This window comes from Peromyscus maniculatus, chromosome 19, assembly GCF_049852395.1.
Source record: "Peromyscus maniculatus bairdii isolate BWxNUB_F1_BW_parent chromosome 19, HU_Pman_BW_mat_3.1, whole genome shotgun sequence".
NCBI lineage: Eukaryota > Metazoa > Chordata > Mammalia > Rodentia > Cricetidae > Peromyscus > Peromyscus maniculatus.
The window spans coordinates 52,803,470-52,817,301 of record NC_134870.1 but is presented as its reverse complement, the minus strand read 5'-3'; the positions used below and the strand labels follow the sequence as shown (position 1 = coordinate 52,817,301).

The window sequence follows — 13,832 nt, the reverse complement described above, 5'->3', positions numbered from 1 at the left end:
ATGGGAAATACTCTTTTTTTTTTTTTTTTTTTTTTTTGAGGGGAAGATGGAATAGAGATTTTAATTTTATTCATTTATGTATTTTTAGGTATGAGTGCTCTGTCTGCATGCATGCCAGAGAGCGCTTCAGATCCCATTACAGATGGTTGTGAGCCGCCATGTGGTTGCTGGGACTTGAACTCAGGACCTTTGGGAGAGCAGCCAGTGCTCTTAACCTCTGAGCCATCTCTCCAGCCCTGGGAAATACCCTTCAAGCACGAATATGCAGCCAGTTCACATTGTGTCACTTCCGTCTGTCCTTGGCACCTCCCTTCCATGCCATCTCGTCCCTTCCTTTCCTCCTCTTCTGAGGGAAGGCTGTGTTAGCGACTCAGAAAACAGAAGAATGCTTTCAAATGATACGAGGACAAAATGCCTGTAATAAAGACGGTCACCCAGTTTCCTAGCCCCCTCATTTGTCCTCTCAGTAAGTGCTCCAGCCTATGGTTGCCTTCTCCCTCCCACAGACAGGTATGAGGGTCGGAGGCTAGCGAAGGTAGTCTGTAAACTGTAGGATGCTGCACAAGTCTGTATATGTACGGCCAAGATCTCAAAAGCGCTGGTCAGAAGCTCCCTGTCTGGATGGGTTGAACCCTGCCTGCATTATAACCTTCTGCCTCTGTCCCCCTTGCCCAGGATGAGGAGCCCCAGCGTCCCACCGGGGCTCAGGTGAAGCGTCACGCCTCCTCCTGCAGTGAGAAGTCCCATCGTGTGGACCCACAAGTCAAAGTCAAGCGCCATGCCTCCAGTGAGTCACGTGGTCTCTTAAGGGAGGTAGAGTAGAACATTGCAGGGCTCTCAATACAAGATTTCCCCGGGGGTAAGGGAGTAAAATGAGGAGAAGCAGGCCATCAGGAAATACTCTACCCGAAGGAAAGTAGTGGGGGCTGGGCGTACCTGCCGGGTATGGTGAGACCTAAGGTCCCGGTCCCCAGCACAGCAAGAGAAACAAGAAGAAAGTAACAACGCAAGGGTGGTCAGGGCAGAGAGAAGTGAATAGCGGAGGGAGGTTTGCAGAGAGACCAGAGTGCTTAGGTCCTAACTCCAGAGGTAGAACCTACTTGGCTTACCCAGGAGACCTCACTCAGCTTTTACTGATTATTCAAAAGGCCAAAAGTGAAAGTTCATGTGAATTCTTTTTTATTTTTGAGACAGGGTTTCCCTGTGTAGCCCTGGCTGTTCTGGATCTCACTCTGTAGACCAGGTTAGCCTCGAACTCAGAGATCCACCTGCCTCTGCCTCCTGGGTGATGGGATTAAGGGTGTGTGTCACCACCACCCGGCATGTGAATTCTTAATATTAGCTGCTAATTTAAGTGTTTCTATACTGCATGTGTATGATCTGTAAAATAGTTGAGTGTTTAAAGGTATATAAGCATATACAGTGGTGTGTGTGTACATGTGCGCGCACATGCATGCATGCAAGTGTGTATACAGAGAGCTCATCTCTAAGCCTGTCTTTTCCAAAGGACCAGAGTTTGTGATCTCTGATCTAGGGTAGTAAGCAGATAACCAGTCCCTCCGCAGTCCCTGAGCAGGGGTGCCACAAGATCCACAGCTCACTTCTAGGTCCCCGTCTGTGCTCTCCAGGGCACACAGGGGACTCATTGAGGCCATCGAGAGCAAGCCAGCTTCCTGCAGGACAATGTGCTGCTTCTTAAGGTGCCTTTCCCCTGCACCTGGACAGTCTAGTCTCTGCTTTTTGAAGACATCTTTAAAAAGAAAAAAAAAATTCTGGCTGGGTGGTGGTGGTGGTGGTGGTGGTGGTGATGGTGGTGCACGCCTTTAATCCCAGCACCCAGGAGACAGAGGCAGGTGGATCTCTGTGAGTTTGAGGCCAGCCTGGGCTACAGAGCGAGGTCCAGGATAGCCAGGACTGTTATATAGAGAAAACCTTGTCTCAGGGAAAGAAAAACAAACAGAAACACTTTTCTGTTCCCTCCTTCCGTTGCATTAGTATAAGTCATTGCTCCTGAGACTCAGGAGATCTGTCCTCATTCTTGCTTGACTGCGACACTGCTATGTAACTTTGAACAAGTCCTTTCTCCTGCCTGGCTCCCTCAGAACGAGGGAGGGATGTGCAGTGTTCTTGCGACGCTTCATGCTTAGGCACTGGAAATACAAGGCTTTGAAAAGGCCTGTTTTAAAATGGAAGACCGTTCTTCATGTAATTGACACGCTGCACTCCCAGCGCTCAAGAAACGAAGACAGGAGAATCACTCCAAGCTGCAGGCCAGCCTTGTCTGCAAGAATAAAAAGGCCAGCCAGTGCTGCACAGTGAGACCCTGTCATGAGAAAATAAATTCACCGGGCACAGTGGCACACACCTTGAATCCCAGCATGCCAGAGGCAGAAGCAGGCAGATCTCTGTGAGTCTGAGGTCAACCTGGTCTGCATAGTGAGTTCCAGGACAGCCAGAGCTCGATAATGAAACTTTATCTTGAAAAATAAAATAAAATAAAAATCAATGGATAAGCAAAGTAGAAAACTGAATTCAACATATCAGAGTAAAGAAATCACAAAATATCAACAACAACAAAAAGTAAATACCTAGACCTGTTTTTTAAAATCAAATCTCTCACAAGAACCCAGATTGTAAGAGCTGTGAAAATAGGACTGGTCCAGCTGAGGCCCATTGGCCTCCCCATCCCCGGGCCTGTAAGTCACAGGTTTCCTGGAAAGATTAGAAGCCACATGTTGTAGTCCAGTGACATCCTGAGGCACACAGGAGGAAAGCTGCCCCGGTCCTCAGTGTGCTGTAACAAAATGTCCTAAGCTAGATGACCTTTTTCAAAACAACAGCTCGTTTCTCCTAGCTTCGGAAGCCGGAGTCCAAGTTGGCAGGCGTGGTGTCTGGGCCATCCATCCCCTGTTGTACAGATGGCTCTCTTCTGAGACCACCGATGCCACATGCAAAGATTCTGTGCTTGTGACCTCATCACCTAGAGTAAGACAGACACATGTTCAACTTGTCTCTAGAGCCATAAACAGTGGGACCTAACTTTTCTATGCCTGGCTTCCTCGGCAGTAAAAACAGAGTCGTAAACAAACAGCTAATAGTAAGTAGAACCAAATACGTTACACAATGAATAATAAAACAGAGGACGGTTAAATGGGAATTCAAGCAAGTGGCTGAGCGTAGCCTACACTGAGTGAGCAACATGGTTCTGGGTACTTGCTGCTTGCCATTGTGTTGGACCAACAGTACACTCTCGGGGCTTTCTCTCTCCCCACCCTTCCCCAGCAATACAATTAGCAGGGCCTTACACTGGCCTGGGTCTGATCTGAGTCATATGGAGGTATCTTCCTTTATCATAAATACCTGAGACTTGACTCATTCAAAGCACATTTTTCTACAAAGCAAAAATGGGTTATCTATACATCACAAATTTTGCTTGATTATAGGATACTACTATCATTATTTCCTAACGTTTACTAAGCACTCATCACTTGCCAGGTACTATATTAAGTACTTTTCCTTGATTATGGCATTTAAACCTCTGCGTGCTGGAAGCTGTTAGTTAGCAGTATCTTTATTTGTGCATAAGGACACTGAGGCTTTGAGGAAAGGCACAAAAGCACACCAGTCCTTTTGATGTGACGTCACACACCCAGTAAAGAGAGAATGCAAACCCTGATCTGCCTGGGTCCAAGTTCCTGTGCTGTGTAGCCTCCCTGTTCCTTCTGTTCCTTGGCAGATTCATGCTAACTACACTACACTTAAATAAGTGGACCTAAACATCCCTGTGTTGCAGATGAAGTTGAGGTGAGAGGCAAGCTAACACCCCATGTGGACCTCACCAGAGGTCAGACCTGAGGACCTCTTGCTGTCCTGTATCCCTGTAGGTGCCAATCAATACAAGTACGGCAAGAACCGGGCTGAGGAGGATGCCCGCAGGTACCTGGTAGAAAAAGAGAGGCTGGAGAAGGAGAAGGAGATGATTCGGACAGAACTCATGGCTTTGCGACAGGAGAAGAAGGAGCTGAAGGAAGCCATCCGGAACAACCCAGGTACCTGCCAAGGTGTGGCCCTGCGTGCACAAGGGCACCTCCGCCTGAGACCTCCCCTTATTGTGCCTCTTACACAGATTTCCTAGTTTCCCACCCAGAAGAGGTAGGCCTTGCCCCCTTCTCCTCCTCTGTATCATTCATTGTGATTAAAGAAAGTGCTGGCAGTTTAGTAAGTGCTTCCAGATAAGAGAGCATGGAAAGCACCCCCAGTACTGTGGTCAGAGGCGACCTGCCTACAGCAGTGTGGAGAACTGAAGCATGCTTCCTGGGCATCTCGGAAGTAAGACTATTTGGGCCCCACACTCATTCACTTAGATGTAAGATGGTGGCCCGGGACTAGGTGTGAGGAACAGTGGTGTTTTCCAGGATCCTCTTCGGAAATCCAGAGACCTCAACAGGCCCTGCCTGCCCTGGGCTTCTCTAGCCCCATTTTCCACTGTGTTTCTTTGAATTCTTACCTAGCTGGAGTTCACCACACTTCTGCCTGGGTTTCTCCCACGTGTTCTGGGGAATAGGAAGTCCTGCCTGGAACACACATGGCCCTTCTGGAGCATAGAACCTATGGTCCCCCTCCCTAAGAATAAAACACTACGTCAAAATGGTCCAGGCGAATTCAGTGGCCCAACCCTAGAGCCTATCCATAGATGGCAATGGACCTAAGATGAGGACTTCTGGTCAACCAAAGAATGAACACACGGAGCCATGTATGGTGGTACACACCTCTAGTCCCAGCACTCAGGTGGCAGAGGCAAACAGATCTCCATGGAGTGGAGGCTGGCTTTGTCCACATAGCAAGTTCCAGGACAGCCAAGGTTACATATCAAAAAAAAAAAAAATTGAAAGAATAAACTAACAGGAGGATGGCAAGGGAAAGCAGTTTGATTTCAGTGGGGCTGGGGATGTAACTCAATGGTAGAACACTTGTCTATCATGTGTAAGGCCCTGGTCTCAGTCACTCATACAAACAAACAAAGGACAGGAACTTTCCAGAGGTAAGAACCATGATTTGGAGCAGACTGACTATCCTAGCCAACATTTTTGTCTATATTAATTTGCAGTATACATAACTTGTTATATTCATTATTTTTACTTATATTTGTCATACACATATACATATAAGATTCATATAAGTGGAAATGTTTGCCTGTTTTTTTTCACTGATCTATCCCAAGGGTCTAGGACAGTGCTTGGTACGTAGTAAAAACTCAGTAAACAACTACTAAAGCAATGAGTAGATGCAGTTAGCATGACTGTAAAACCTTCTAATGGAAGTTCAAGGATGGAGATGATTCTGGTCTGAGCTAGCGCTGTGGCTCACTGGTATAATGTCTGCCTGGCATTCACAAAGCCCTAGGTTCAATCTGCAGTACCACATAAACCAGGCATGGCAGCACACGCCATAATCCCAGCACTTTGGAGGCAGGCATTTTCCTCTGTACAGTCAGAGGCAAGCCTGGGCTACACAAGGCCCTATTTTGGGGGTGTTTTTAAGATTTTTTTTTGAAACGGGGCTATGGGTGTACTCTGTGGCAGAGTTCTTCCTAGTATGCAAGCCCTTGGGTCAATCTCCACCCTCCATTCCCCCACACACAAATGGAGCTTCTTAGCATGACAGAAGTATTAATGAAGGTTTGTCAGCTTCAACTAAATAAGGGCCAAGGTCCTCCCGGAAACCCTGGTCTGCAGAATGCTCTGTACTATGATTCTAGTACACCAGTAACAGGAACCAGAATCGCACACAAAAATGCAAACTGAAAACTGATGGATTAGATATGTGTGGTGAAGTATAGGGAAACAGATGATTCCATTCTCTTCCCCTTTGTGGCGACATGGTGGCTGCACAGGACAAGCCTTCACCCAGTCCTCTGGACACCCCAGCAAAAGGGATGTCTCTTCCCGGTGACCACCACCCAAATCTCAGGATTCACTCCATTTTAATTCTTAAACCAATCACTGTGAGCGGAAGATGAGAGGTGATCATGGGCCAGGCCCCCGAGTTACATGGGACCCAACCACTCAAACTACAGGGGAGGAGAGGGCAACATTGGTTTTTGCAGTGGAATATTAGGGTACCGAAAAATGGAGGCTGGGTAGATGAAGGCCACACCACAGGGTGTGGCTGGTAACCCACCTCAAAACCCATCTTTTACCTGCACCCACACTGCTAGAAAGGCGCCCCCAGGAGAGACAGATGGGACCTGAGGCCCCCACAGACTTTCTCATCAGTGTCTCTGGACTCAGGAGCGAAGTTGAAGGCCTTGGAGGAGGCCGTGGCCACTCTAGAAGCGCAGTGTCGCGCCAAGGAAGAGCAGAGGATCGACCTGGAGCTGAAGCTGGTGGCTGTGAAGGAGCGCTTACAGCAGTCCCTGGCCGGGGGCCCGGCCCTGGGCTTGTCTATGAGCAGCAGGAAGAACAAGAGCCAGGTGAGTCCAGTGCCTCCTCCTTGGGGCAGCCACCTCCGAACCCCTCACACATGCTACTACGTTTGTTCTCACTCCCAGTTGTGACAGTCAGAAGTGTCTCCAGAAATGCCAGACGTCCCAGGGAGGGCAGGGTTACCCCATTAGGAAGCGTTGCTATAAATTACCAGTGGTCATGTACATTCTTCATCTGCATAGTACTGAACCAGTGGAGAGGGAGAGGGAGAGGGAGAGGGAGAGGGAGAGAGAGAATACATGCATACGTGTGTCCTTATTTGTGTAGTGACTGTCTCCTGCCCCAAGTATTTTGTGTTTTTATTAAGACTTGAGGCATAGGGGTGCAGTGCAATAGTCAATCACATGCCTGGCATGTATGAGGCATTAGGTTAGATCCCCAGCACCAAAAACAACCCGCAGGAGTGAGGCTGTTTATCCTATCCCTAGCCTCTCACAGAGTCTGGCTGGTAGGACATAGCCAGTGTTTGCTGAATGATGAGGTGCCGTCCCTGCTCTTAGACAACAAAACTGACTTGTCTGATGAGTATGAGCTGTCACTGGGAGCTGTATTCCAAGCTACTCCATGTGGGCAGCCCACACCCCGTGATCTGAAGCTACCCAACACTTCCTCTCTTTGGGGGCCTCCTCAGCTTCAGTTCACGGGTGGAGAACCTGAGGCACAGAGGGCTGGGGAAGCAGCTAGAACCCATTCCTTGCTCACAGCTGCTGCTTCTCAGCAGCACCCCCACTGCTTTTCCCCCCACCACCTGTGATTCTTTCGTTACCCTCTGGAGCTAGAAAAAATAAGTCTTTTCTAAATGCCTTGCAGGGTTAGCTGTTAAGGTTTCACGCTGTCTTAGTTAGGGTCACTGTTGCTGTGATGAAACATCATGACCACAAAGCAAGTTGGGGAGGAAAGGGTTTATTTGGCTTACACTTCCACATTGCTGCTCGTCATAGAAGGAAGCCAGGACAAGAACTCAGACAAGCAGAAACCTGGAGGCAGGAGCTGATGCAGAGGCCGTAGGGGGCGGGTGCTGCTGACTGGCTTGCTCAGCTTGCTTTCATACAGATCACAGGATCACGAGCCCCAGGGATGGCACCACCTACGATGGACTGGGCCCTCCCCCGTAAATCACTAATTAAGAAAGTGCCCTGCATGCTTGGCTGCAGCCCCATCTTATGAAGGCATTTTCTCAATTGAGGCTCCCTCCTCTCAGAAGCTTGTGTCAAGTTGACTTAAAGGTAGACAGCAGCTGCGTGGTGATGATGGGGCGCCTTTAATCCCAGCCCTTGGGAGGCAGAGGCAGGCTGATCTTTGTGAGTTCAAGGCTAGCCTGGTCTACATAGCTGAGTTCTAGGACAGCCTAGGCTACACAGAGAAATCCTGTCTCAAAAAAAAAAAAAAAAAAAAAAAAGATAGCACACATTTACGGAGTTGAATATTAAGCAATTATCCAGAAGACTTAACAGGTGAAGATAGTGTAGACAAAAAGACAATACCAGGGAGAAGTTAAGAGCATATACATGAAGCTCTGTTGAATCCCTAGCAGCACTACCCAAAAGAAACAGTGTAGCTATGGGATTTGAATCCGGCTCTCATACTAAGCAACCATGCAACCTTGCACAGAAACTTGACCATCCTGATTTCGTCTATAAAATGGGGCGATTAATGGAAAAGACCATTCTTACAATGCCTGCCTGGTGCATAGAGAGAGCTCTGTGACGTTACCTGTCTTTACTTCCCAGCCCCCAGCATCTTCTGCCTCCTGCCCTGTTCAGTAGCTTTTGTTGTTGTTGTTGTTTTGGTTCGGTTTGGATTTTTGAGATAGGGTTTTGTTTTTTGGGTTTTTTTTTGGGGGGGGGGTTTCGAGACAGGGTTTCTCTCCGTAGCTTTGCACCTTTCCTGGAGCTCACTTGGTAGCCCAGGCTGGCCTCGAACTCTGCCTGGCTCTGCCTCCCGAGTGCTGGGATTAAAGGCATGCGCCACCACCGCCCGGCTGAGACAGGGTTTTTCTGTGTACCTTTGGACCCTGGAACTCACTCTGTAGACCAGGCTGGCCTTGAACTCACAGAGATCTGCCTGCCTCTGCCTCCCTGCCTCCTGAGTGCTGGGATTAAAGGTGTGTGCCACCACCACCGGGCTGCCTAGTGCTTCCTAATTTAAAGCTCACTTATCCTTCTAAGTACAGGTTGGGTGCAAATGGACAGCACTGTATCTCACCTACTTAATGGTTTTGTTTTGTTTGCCATAAACAGGAAACTACAAATAAACCCCAGAGCAACGCCCCAGAACAATCTCTCCCTGTCAACTGTGTTTCTGAGCTGAGGAAGAGGAGTCCATCCATTGTGACCTCCAACCAAGGAAGGGTGTTACAGAAGGCCAAGGTAAACTGAAAGAGCTTAGCTAATGGCAAGTCACAGATCCCCAAAACCCAGAACACCACCTAGGGAGAAAGGCAGGGAACTGCCAGTATAGCCAAGCACTAGAGCCAGACTCCTTGCCCTTCATTAACATGGCGCCGTCAAACAAGCTGCCATCTGGTTAGGTATGTAATCCCGGCATTTTGGAGGCTGAAGCAGGAGGATCACCTTGAATTTGAGGTCAGGCTGATCTACCGACATAGTGAGACCTTGTCACCACCACTACACAACAGAAAGCTATCCTGACTACTCAGCTGAGAATGGAGAAAGGACTTCGGGTTACAGAGACTGAGGAGCAGGGCCCCATGGTCTCTGGCCTGGCCAGTGGAGCTATTCATAAAGAATGCAGTGAGTGCTCCAACCTGTGGTCCCACTAGAACCCTCAACACCCGATTTTTTTTTTTTTTGTGTGTGTGTGTGTGTGTGTGTGTCTTTCTGTGCTTTAGGAATGGGAAATGAAGAAGACCTAGGAAGAGTAAGAATTCCATCCTGAAGGAGTATCAGCTCGTCCACCTAAGGAGGAAATGCTTTCTTCACAAAGACATCAGGAAAAGACTGGAGCACCCTAAAGACCAGCTTGATTGTCCGCATGATTTTAAGGGCTGTGGAAAGGGAGCCGTGGAAAGCATCCTTCCGGCTTTACAAAGGGGAGAGGAGGGAGTGGCGGGAGATGGAACCATGCCCACTTGTAAAGGTTTTGTTGGGTCCCTTTGCCTTCTGAAGCAGTGAAAGCGCATGCGAACAAGCCATCCCATCCTTTTTCAGCATCCCAGTCCCAGCCCTTAGGCAAAGGAAGACAGCAAAGAAGCACTGGTAGTGTCATGACCAAAGAAGACACTCCAGCACCTGGAAACACTTAGGCAGCCTGCATCCCTGTTGGGCATTACAGACAACCTCCGGGCAAGGGGAACGGACCGGAAAATCAATATCTCCCTGCCTGCGCACCAGTGAACAAAGGCTACTGAGAACAAACAAATTCCACCGTCATTCTTCATCTGTTTTAGCGCCAGGCAGAGTACAGCTACTAGACCCTTCCAGGTCTGTGCATTTTAAAATCAGATTAGCTGAGTAGTCAGAGGGTAAAGAGGGTTGATCAGCTGGCCCATTGTAAACTCACAGTGGCAAAAGTATGAAGCTTGAATGCCCACACACCGTTGCATGCATTGTTGGAGGGTGGAGCCAATTGCTGTCAGTCAAGTCCTTACCTCTTTAATGTGACATCGAGGCTCCTGGGGCTGTGGTTGGAAGACTGTCTTCAGCCTAATGAAGTCTTCATCTTGTACCAGGAGACCCACAAGCCTGTCTCCGTATCTGCTACGAAGTGAAACTATTGTAGAAAACCAAGAGGATGGTGGCTCATTTCTGCCACAAGGGTGCTAAGCCTTTTCCAAACACTTGATATTTTTATAGGGCCTCAAGGCCTAGGCAACCTCTTTTCTCTGCCATCCATGACTGTCTCAACACTGGGCTTTTAGGTCGATTTTTAACATATTCATCTCCAATAAAGATGAAACTGTTCAACTCTGAGAGGTGGCTGGCACTGGGGGAGTAGGGGGAAGCTGTGTGTCTCAGAATAAGCAGCAGATGGTTTGCTAGTCTTGGTATGTTACCCACCTAAGACTTAACATACTTCAGCCTCATTGAAACCTTACCAGTCTTTGAAGCAGCTGGAGACTGGAACAGGCAGGTCACCTCACTGGTAGGGTAGACACGTTAGGGGTCATGATCCTGTGTCCAGACAGGGCTGGCTGCTGCTAACTGCAGGATTATCTCAGGGGAGTCATTCAGCTCCTCTGGCTTTCATTGTGAGAACATGCTAAGTGATTGAACTCTCCTCCCAAGACTCCTGGTGGGTATTTAATGAGATAAATCATGAGAAGCATCTTCTATGTTGTTTAAAGTTGAAAATGCCCAAGTCAGAAGTGGATTTTAGAATCAGCTAGATGAGCAAGGTCTGATTCAAAAACCTTTGTTTTTTCTGCTAAGGAAAAAAAGATGATTTAAATAGTAATGGCTCTCAAAAGGCATCCAATCCAAAGGGAGGGTTTTCGTTCCAAATTACACCTGTGTCTTCAATGACAGCCCACATTTGCCAGTGCTCCTTGTTAAGATGTATCTTCTAAATGGCACCCACCACTGTGTCGTAAGTATCTGTCACACTCTTTCTTGGGCAGTTATTTTAGGGTTAAATGCCTTTTCCACAAGTGGATCTTGGGCTCACTTGTGGAAAGGGCCCTACATCATTAATCATTAACACACAGGAGGACATGCCACCTGTCAGGCACCAACAGCCCATGTCACCTGAGGCCCGTGCTCAGTGCACACCCAGTGCTCACCTTGACCTTTGGCTGCTGCCTTCTTGAAAATGTTTCTCTGTAATAATTTTTCTGCATTTTACTCGTCTTTTAAATAATGTAACCAGAATCCAGCAAGATGTTTCGGAGGGTGTAAGGGGACTTGCTGCCAAGCCTAAGGACCTGAGTTTAATCCTCAGAATCCATATGAAAGGATGGAGAGAACCAACTCCCATATGCAGCCCTCTGACCTACACACACACACACACACACACACACACACACACACACACACATACACACACACACACACACACACACACACACACTAAACATAAAAATATTTTTTAAAATAGTGTAGCCAGCTCTGGTATTTATTGCCTTTCTAAGCATTATGCCTGTACTTTACACTAAGATTCTGTGAGATCAGTTAAAATAACTTATTTTTCTGCAGTTCAGTGTGATTCTAGAACCCTTATTTCTTAACTCCAAATCTCTGTCTCTTCTGTGATCTCCATTCAGAAGCACACTTGCACCTAATAAATACATGAATAAAAGCCAACTTCGAGGTCAGCCTGATCTACATAGGGAGTTCTAGGCCAACCAGGGCTACACAAACCCTGTCTCAAAACACACATGTGCACACAACTATATGTACATGTATATGAATGAATGGATATATACATAGACACATGGTCTAAGCTGTGCAGCTAAAAGAACTGTAAGCAAACTGCTAAAGCAGACACCAGCTCCCGTACTCACTTGTTAAAATGCCTTCTCAGGCCACAGTTCTGAGAGGAACTTGAAGTTCCAGCCTTGCCAACACTGAAGTGTTAGATTCCTCCTGTCACTCACCCTCACTGGGCAAAGCTTCCACAGGCTCACCAACTGCTCAGTCTCAAGTTTCTTATCTGAAGAGTTCATCAGCTGCCCACCTAGACTGCATTCTCAGAGAGCACCACATGAAGACAATGATGGTGTGTTGGCTGTCACATCTGAGCTGGGCCTTGGACGAGATCAAAGATACAGAAGTCTCTAAACCAGGTGGTGGTGGTGCACACCTTTAATCCCAGCACTCAGGAGGCAGAGCCAGGCGGATCTCTGTGAATGAGGCCAGCCTGATCTACAGAGCGAGTTCCAGGACAGAGAAACCCTGTCTGGGGGGGCGGGGGGGGGGGGGACTGTCTCTGTCCTCATGGAACTCATGAACTGGCAGAAGGCGATGTCTGACCCAAGTTGCTAGAAGTAAGCTATATTTTGGTGAGGATCCAGAGTGCTGAAGGAACATGTCGTATTTCTTTTTTAAAAATTAATTTCTACTCACTTTGACCTTAAGGTCTACTCAGTAATTAAGCTTGAAACCCCAATCACTATTTCATCTTCCCAGTCAGACTTCCCCTCATCCAAAACACTCATTTTTGTTTTGTTTTGTTTTGTTTTGTTTTGTTTTGTTTTGTTTTAAAGAAGGGTCACATTATTCCCAGCACTCAGGTGAATCTCTGAGTTTGAGGCCAGCCTGGTCTTGAGTTAGTTCCATGACATTCAGGGCTACACAGAGAAATACTGTCTGGGGGTGCTGAGGGTTTCTCATGTATCTCTGATCGGCCTAGAATTTGATGTGTAGACCAGGTTGGCCTCAGACAGACAGAGATCTGCCTGCCTCTTCCTCCCAAGTGCTGGGATTAAAGTCATGCACCACCACACCGAGTAAAGCCCTAAAATGTATCTATATCTTGGGCTGGCAAGACAGCTCAGCAGGTAAAAGGGGGTTACCACCGAGCCTGATGACCTGAATTCAATCCCCAGGACCCACATAGTAGAAAGATAAAGGCTACTGCAAATGGTCCTCTGACTACATGTATTCATGTGTATACCCATATACATACATACACATGGAGAAAAAATAAAATTTACCCACATCTTCACTGATATCATCCAGCTTCATTAATTCACTTAATATTTATTGAGCAAGAAAAAAAAAACAGTGATCAAGACACACCACAAAAACTCCAACTCTAAGTTGCAGAAAAGCAAGATAAAATACTAAGAAAATAGGATGTAAGCACAGAGACTTGCACCAGCAGCTAGTTAGGTTTCTCTGTAACTACACTACGTGAGGGGATATGAGGTAAAATGGTCTGGCACCGCAAACCCAGCACTGAAGAAGGTGAAGTATGAGTTTAGGGCTTGATAGTAAGACCCTCTGTCAACAACCCTAATAAAAACAGTCTGTCCTCTCTTTCCGGGGCTCTTCCAACAGCTTGTCTTCCCTACCTTTTTTTTTTTTTTTTTTTTTTTTTTTTTTTGTATGTTTTGATTTTTCGAGACAAGGTTTCTCTGTGTAGCTTTGAAGCCTTTCCCGGAACTCGCTCTTCAGACCAGGCTGGCCTGGCCTCAAACTCACAAAGATCCACCTGCCTCTGCCTCCGGAGTGCTGGGATTAAAGGCGTGCGCCACCACCGCCCGGCATTTCTCTAGCTCTTTTTACACCCTTCAATTTTCTCTGAACAGCCAAGGGGTTTTTTGTTTTGTTTTGTTTTTTGTTGTTGTTGTTTTTTAACAGAACCGAGGAAAGGTCTTTGCATGCGCTAGGCAAGCACTCGACCACTGAGCTGTAGTCTCAGCTCTCGGGCTGGACTCGATCTTGT

At 47.4% G+C, this 13,832-nt stretch overlaps 1 protein-coding gene across 6 annotated transcripts in view; it reads left to right on the top strand.

The window, feature by feature from the left end:
- The window catches only part of Afap1l1 (actin filament associated protein 1 like 1), a 58,620-nt gene extending 48,203 nt beyond the window's left edge, over positions 1–10,417 (top strand). For 3 of the 6 annotated variants that reach the window (XM_076555339.1, XM_076555336.1, XM_076555340.1), the window contains exons 15-19: positions 676–787; positions 3,885–4,049; positions 6,276–6,472; positions 8,726–8,854; positions 9,337–10,417. In XM_076555339.1, coding sequence (XP_076411454.1) covers positions 676–787; positions 3,885–4,049; positions 6,276–6,472; positions 8,726–8,854; positions 9,337–9,360 — 627 coding nt within the window. In that variant the 3' untranslated portion in view covers positions 9,361–10,417. Of the gene's footprint in view, positions 1–675; positions 788–3,884; positions 4,062–6,275; positions 6,473–8,725; positions 8,855–9,336 lie in introns of all 6 variants that reach the window. The other 3 variants (XM_006985154.4, XM_076555338.1, XM_076555337.1) reach the window with 2 other exon arrangements.
- Positions 10,418–13,832: the final 3,415 nt, after the last annotated feature.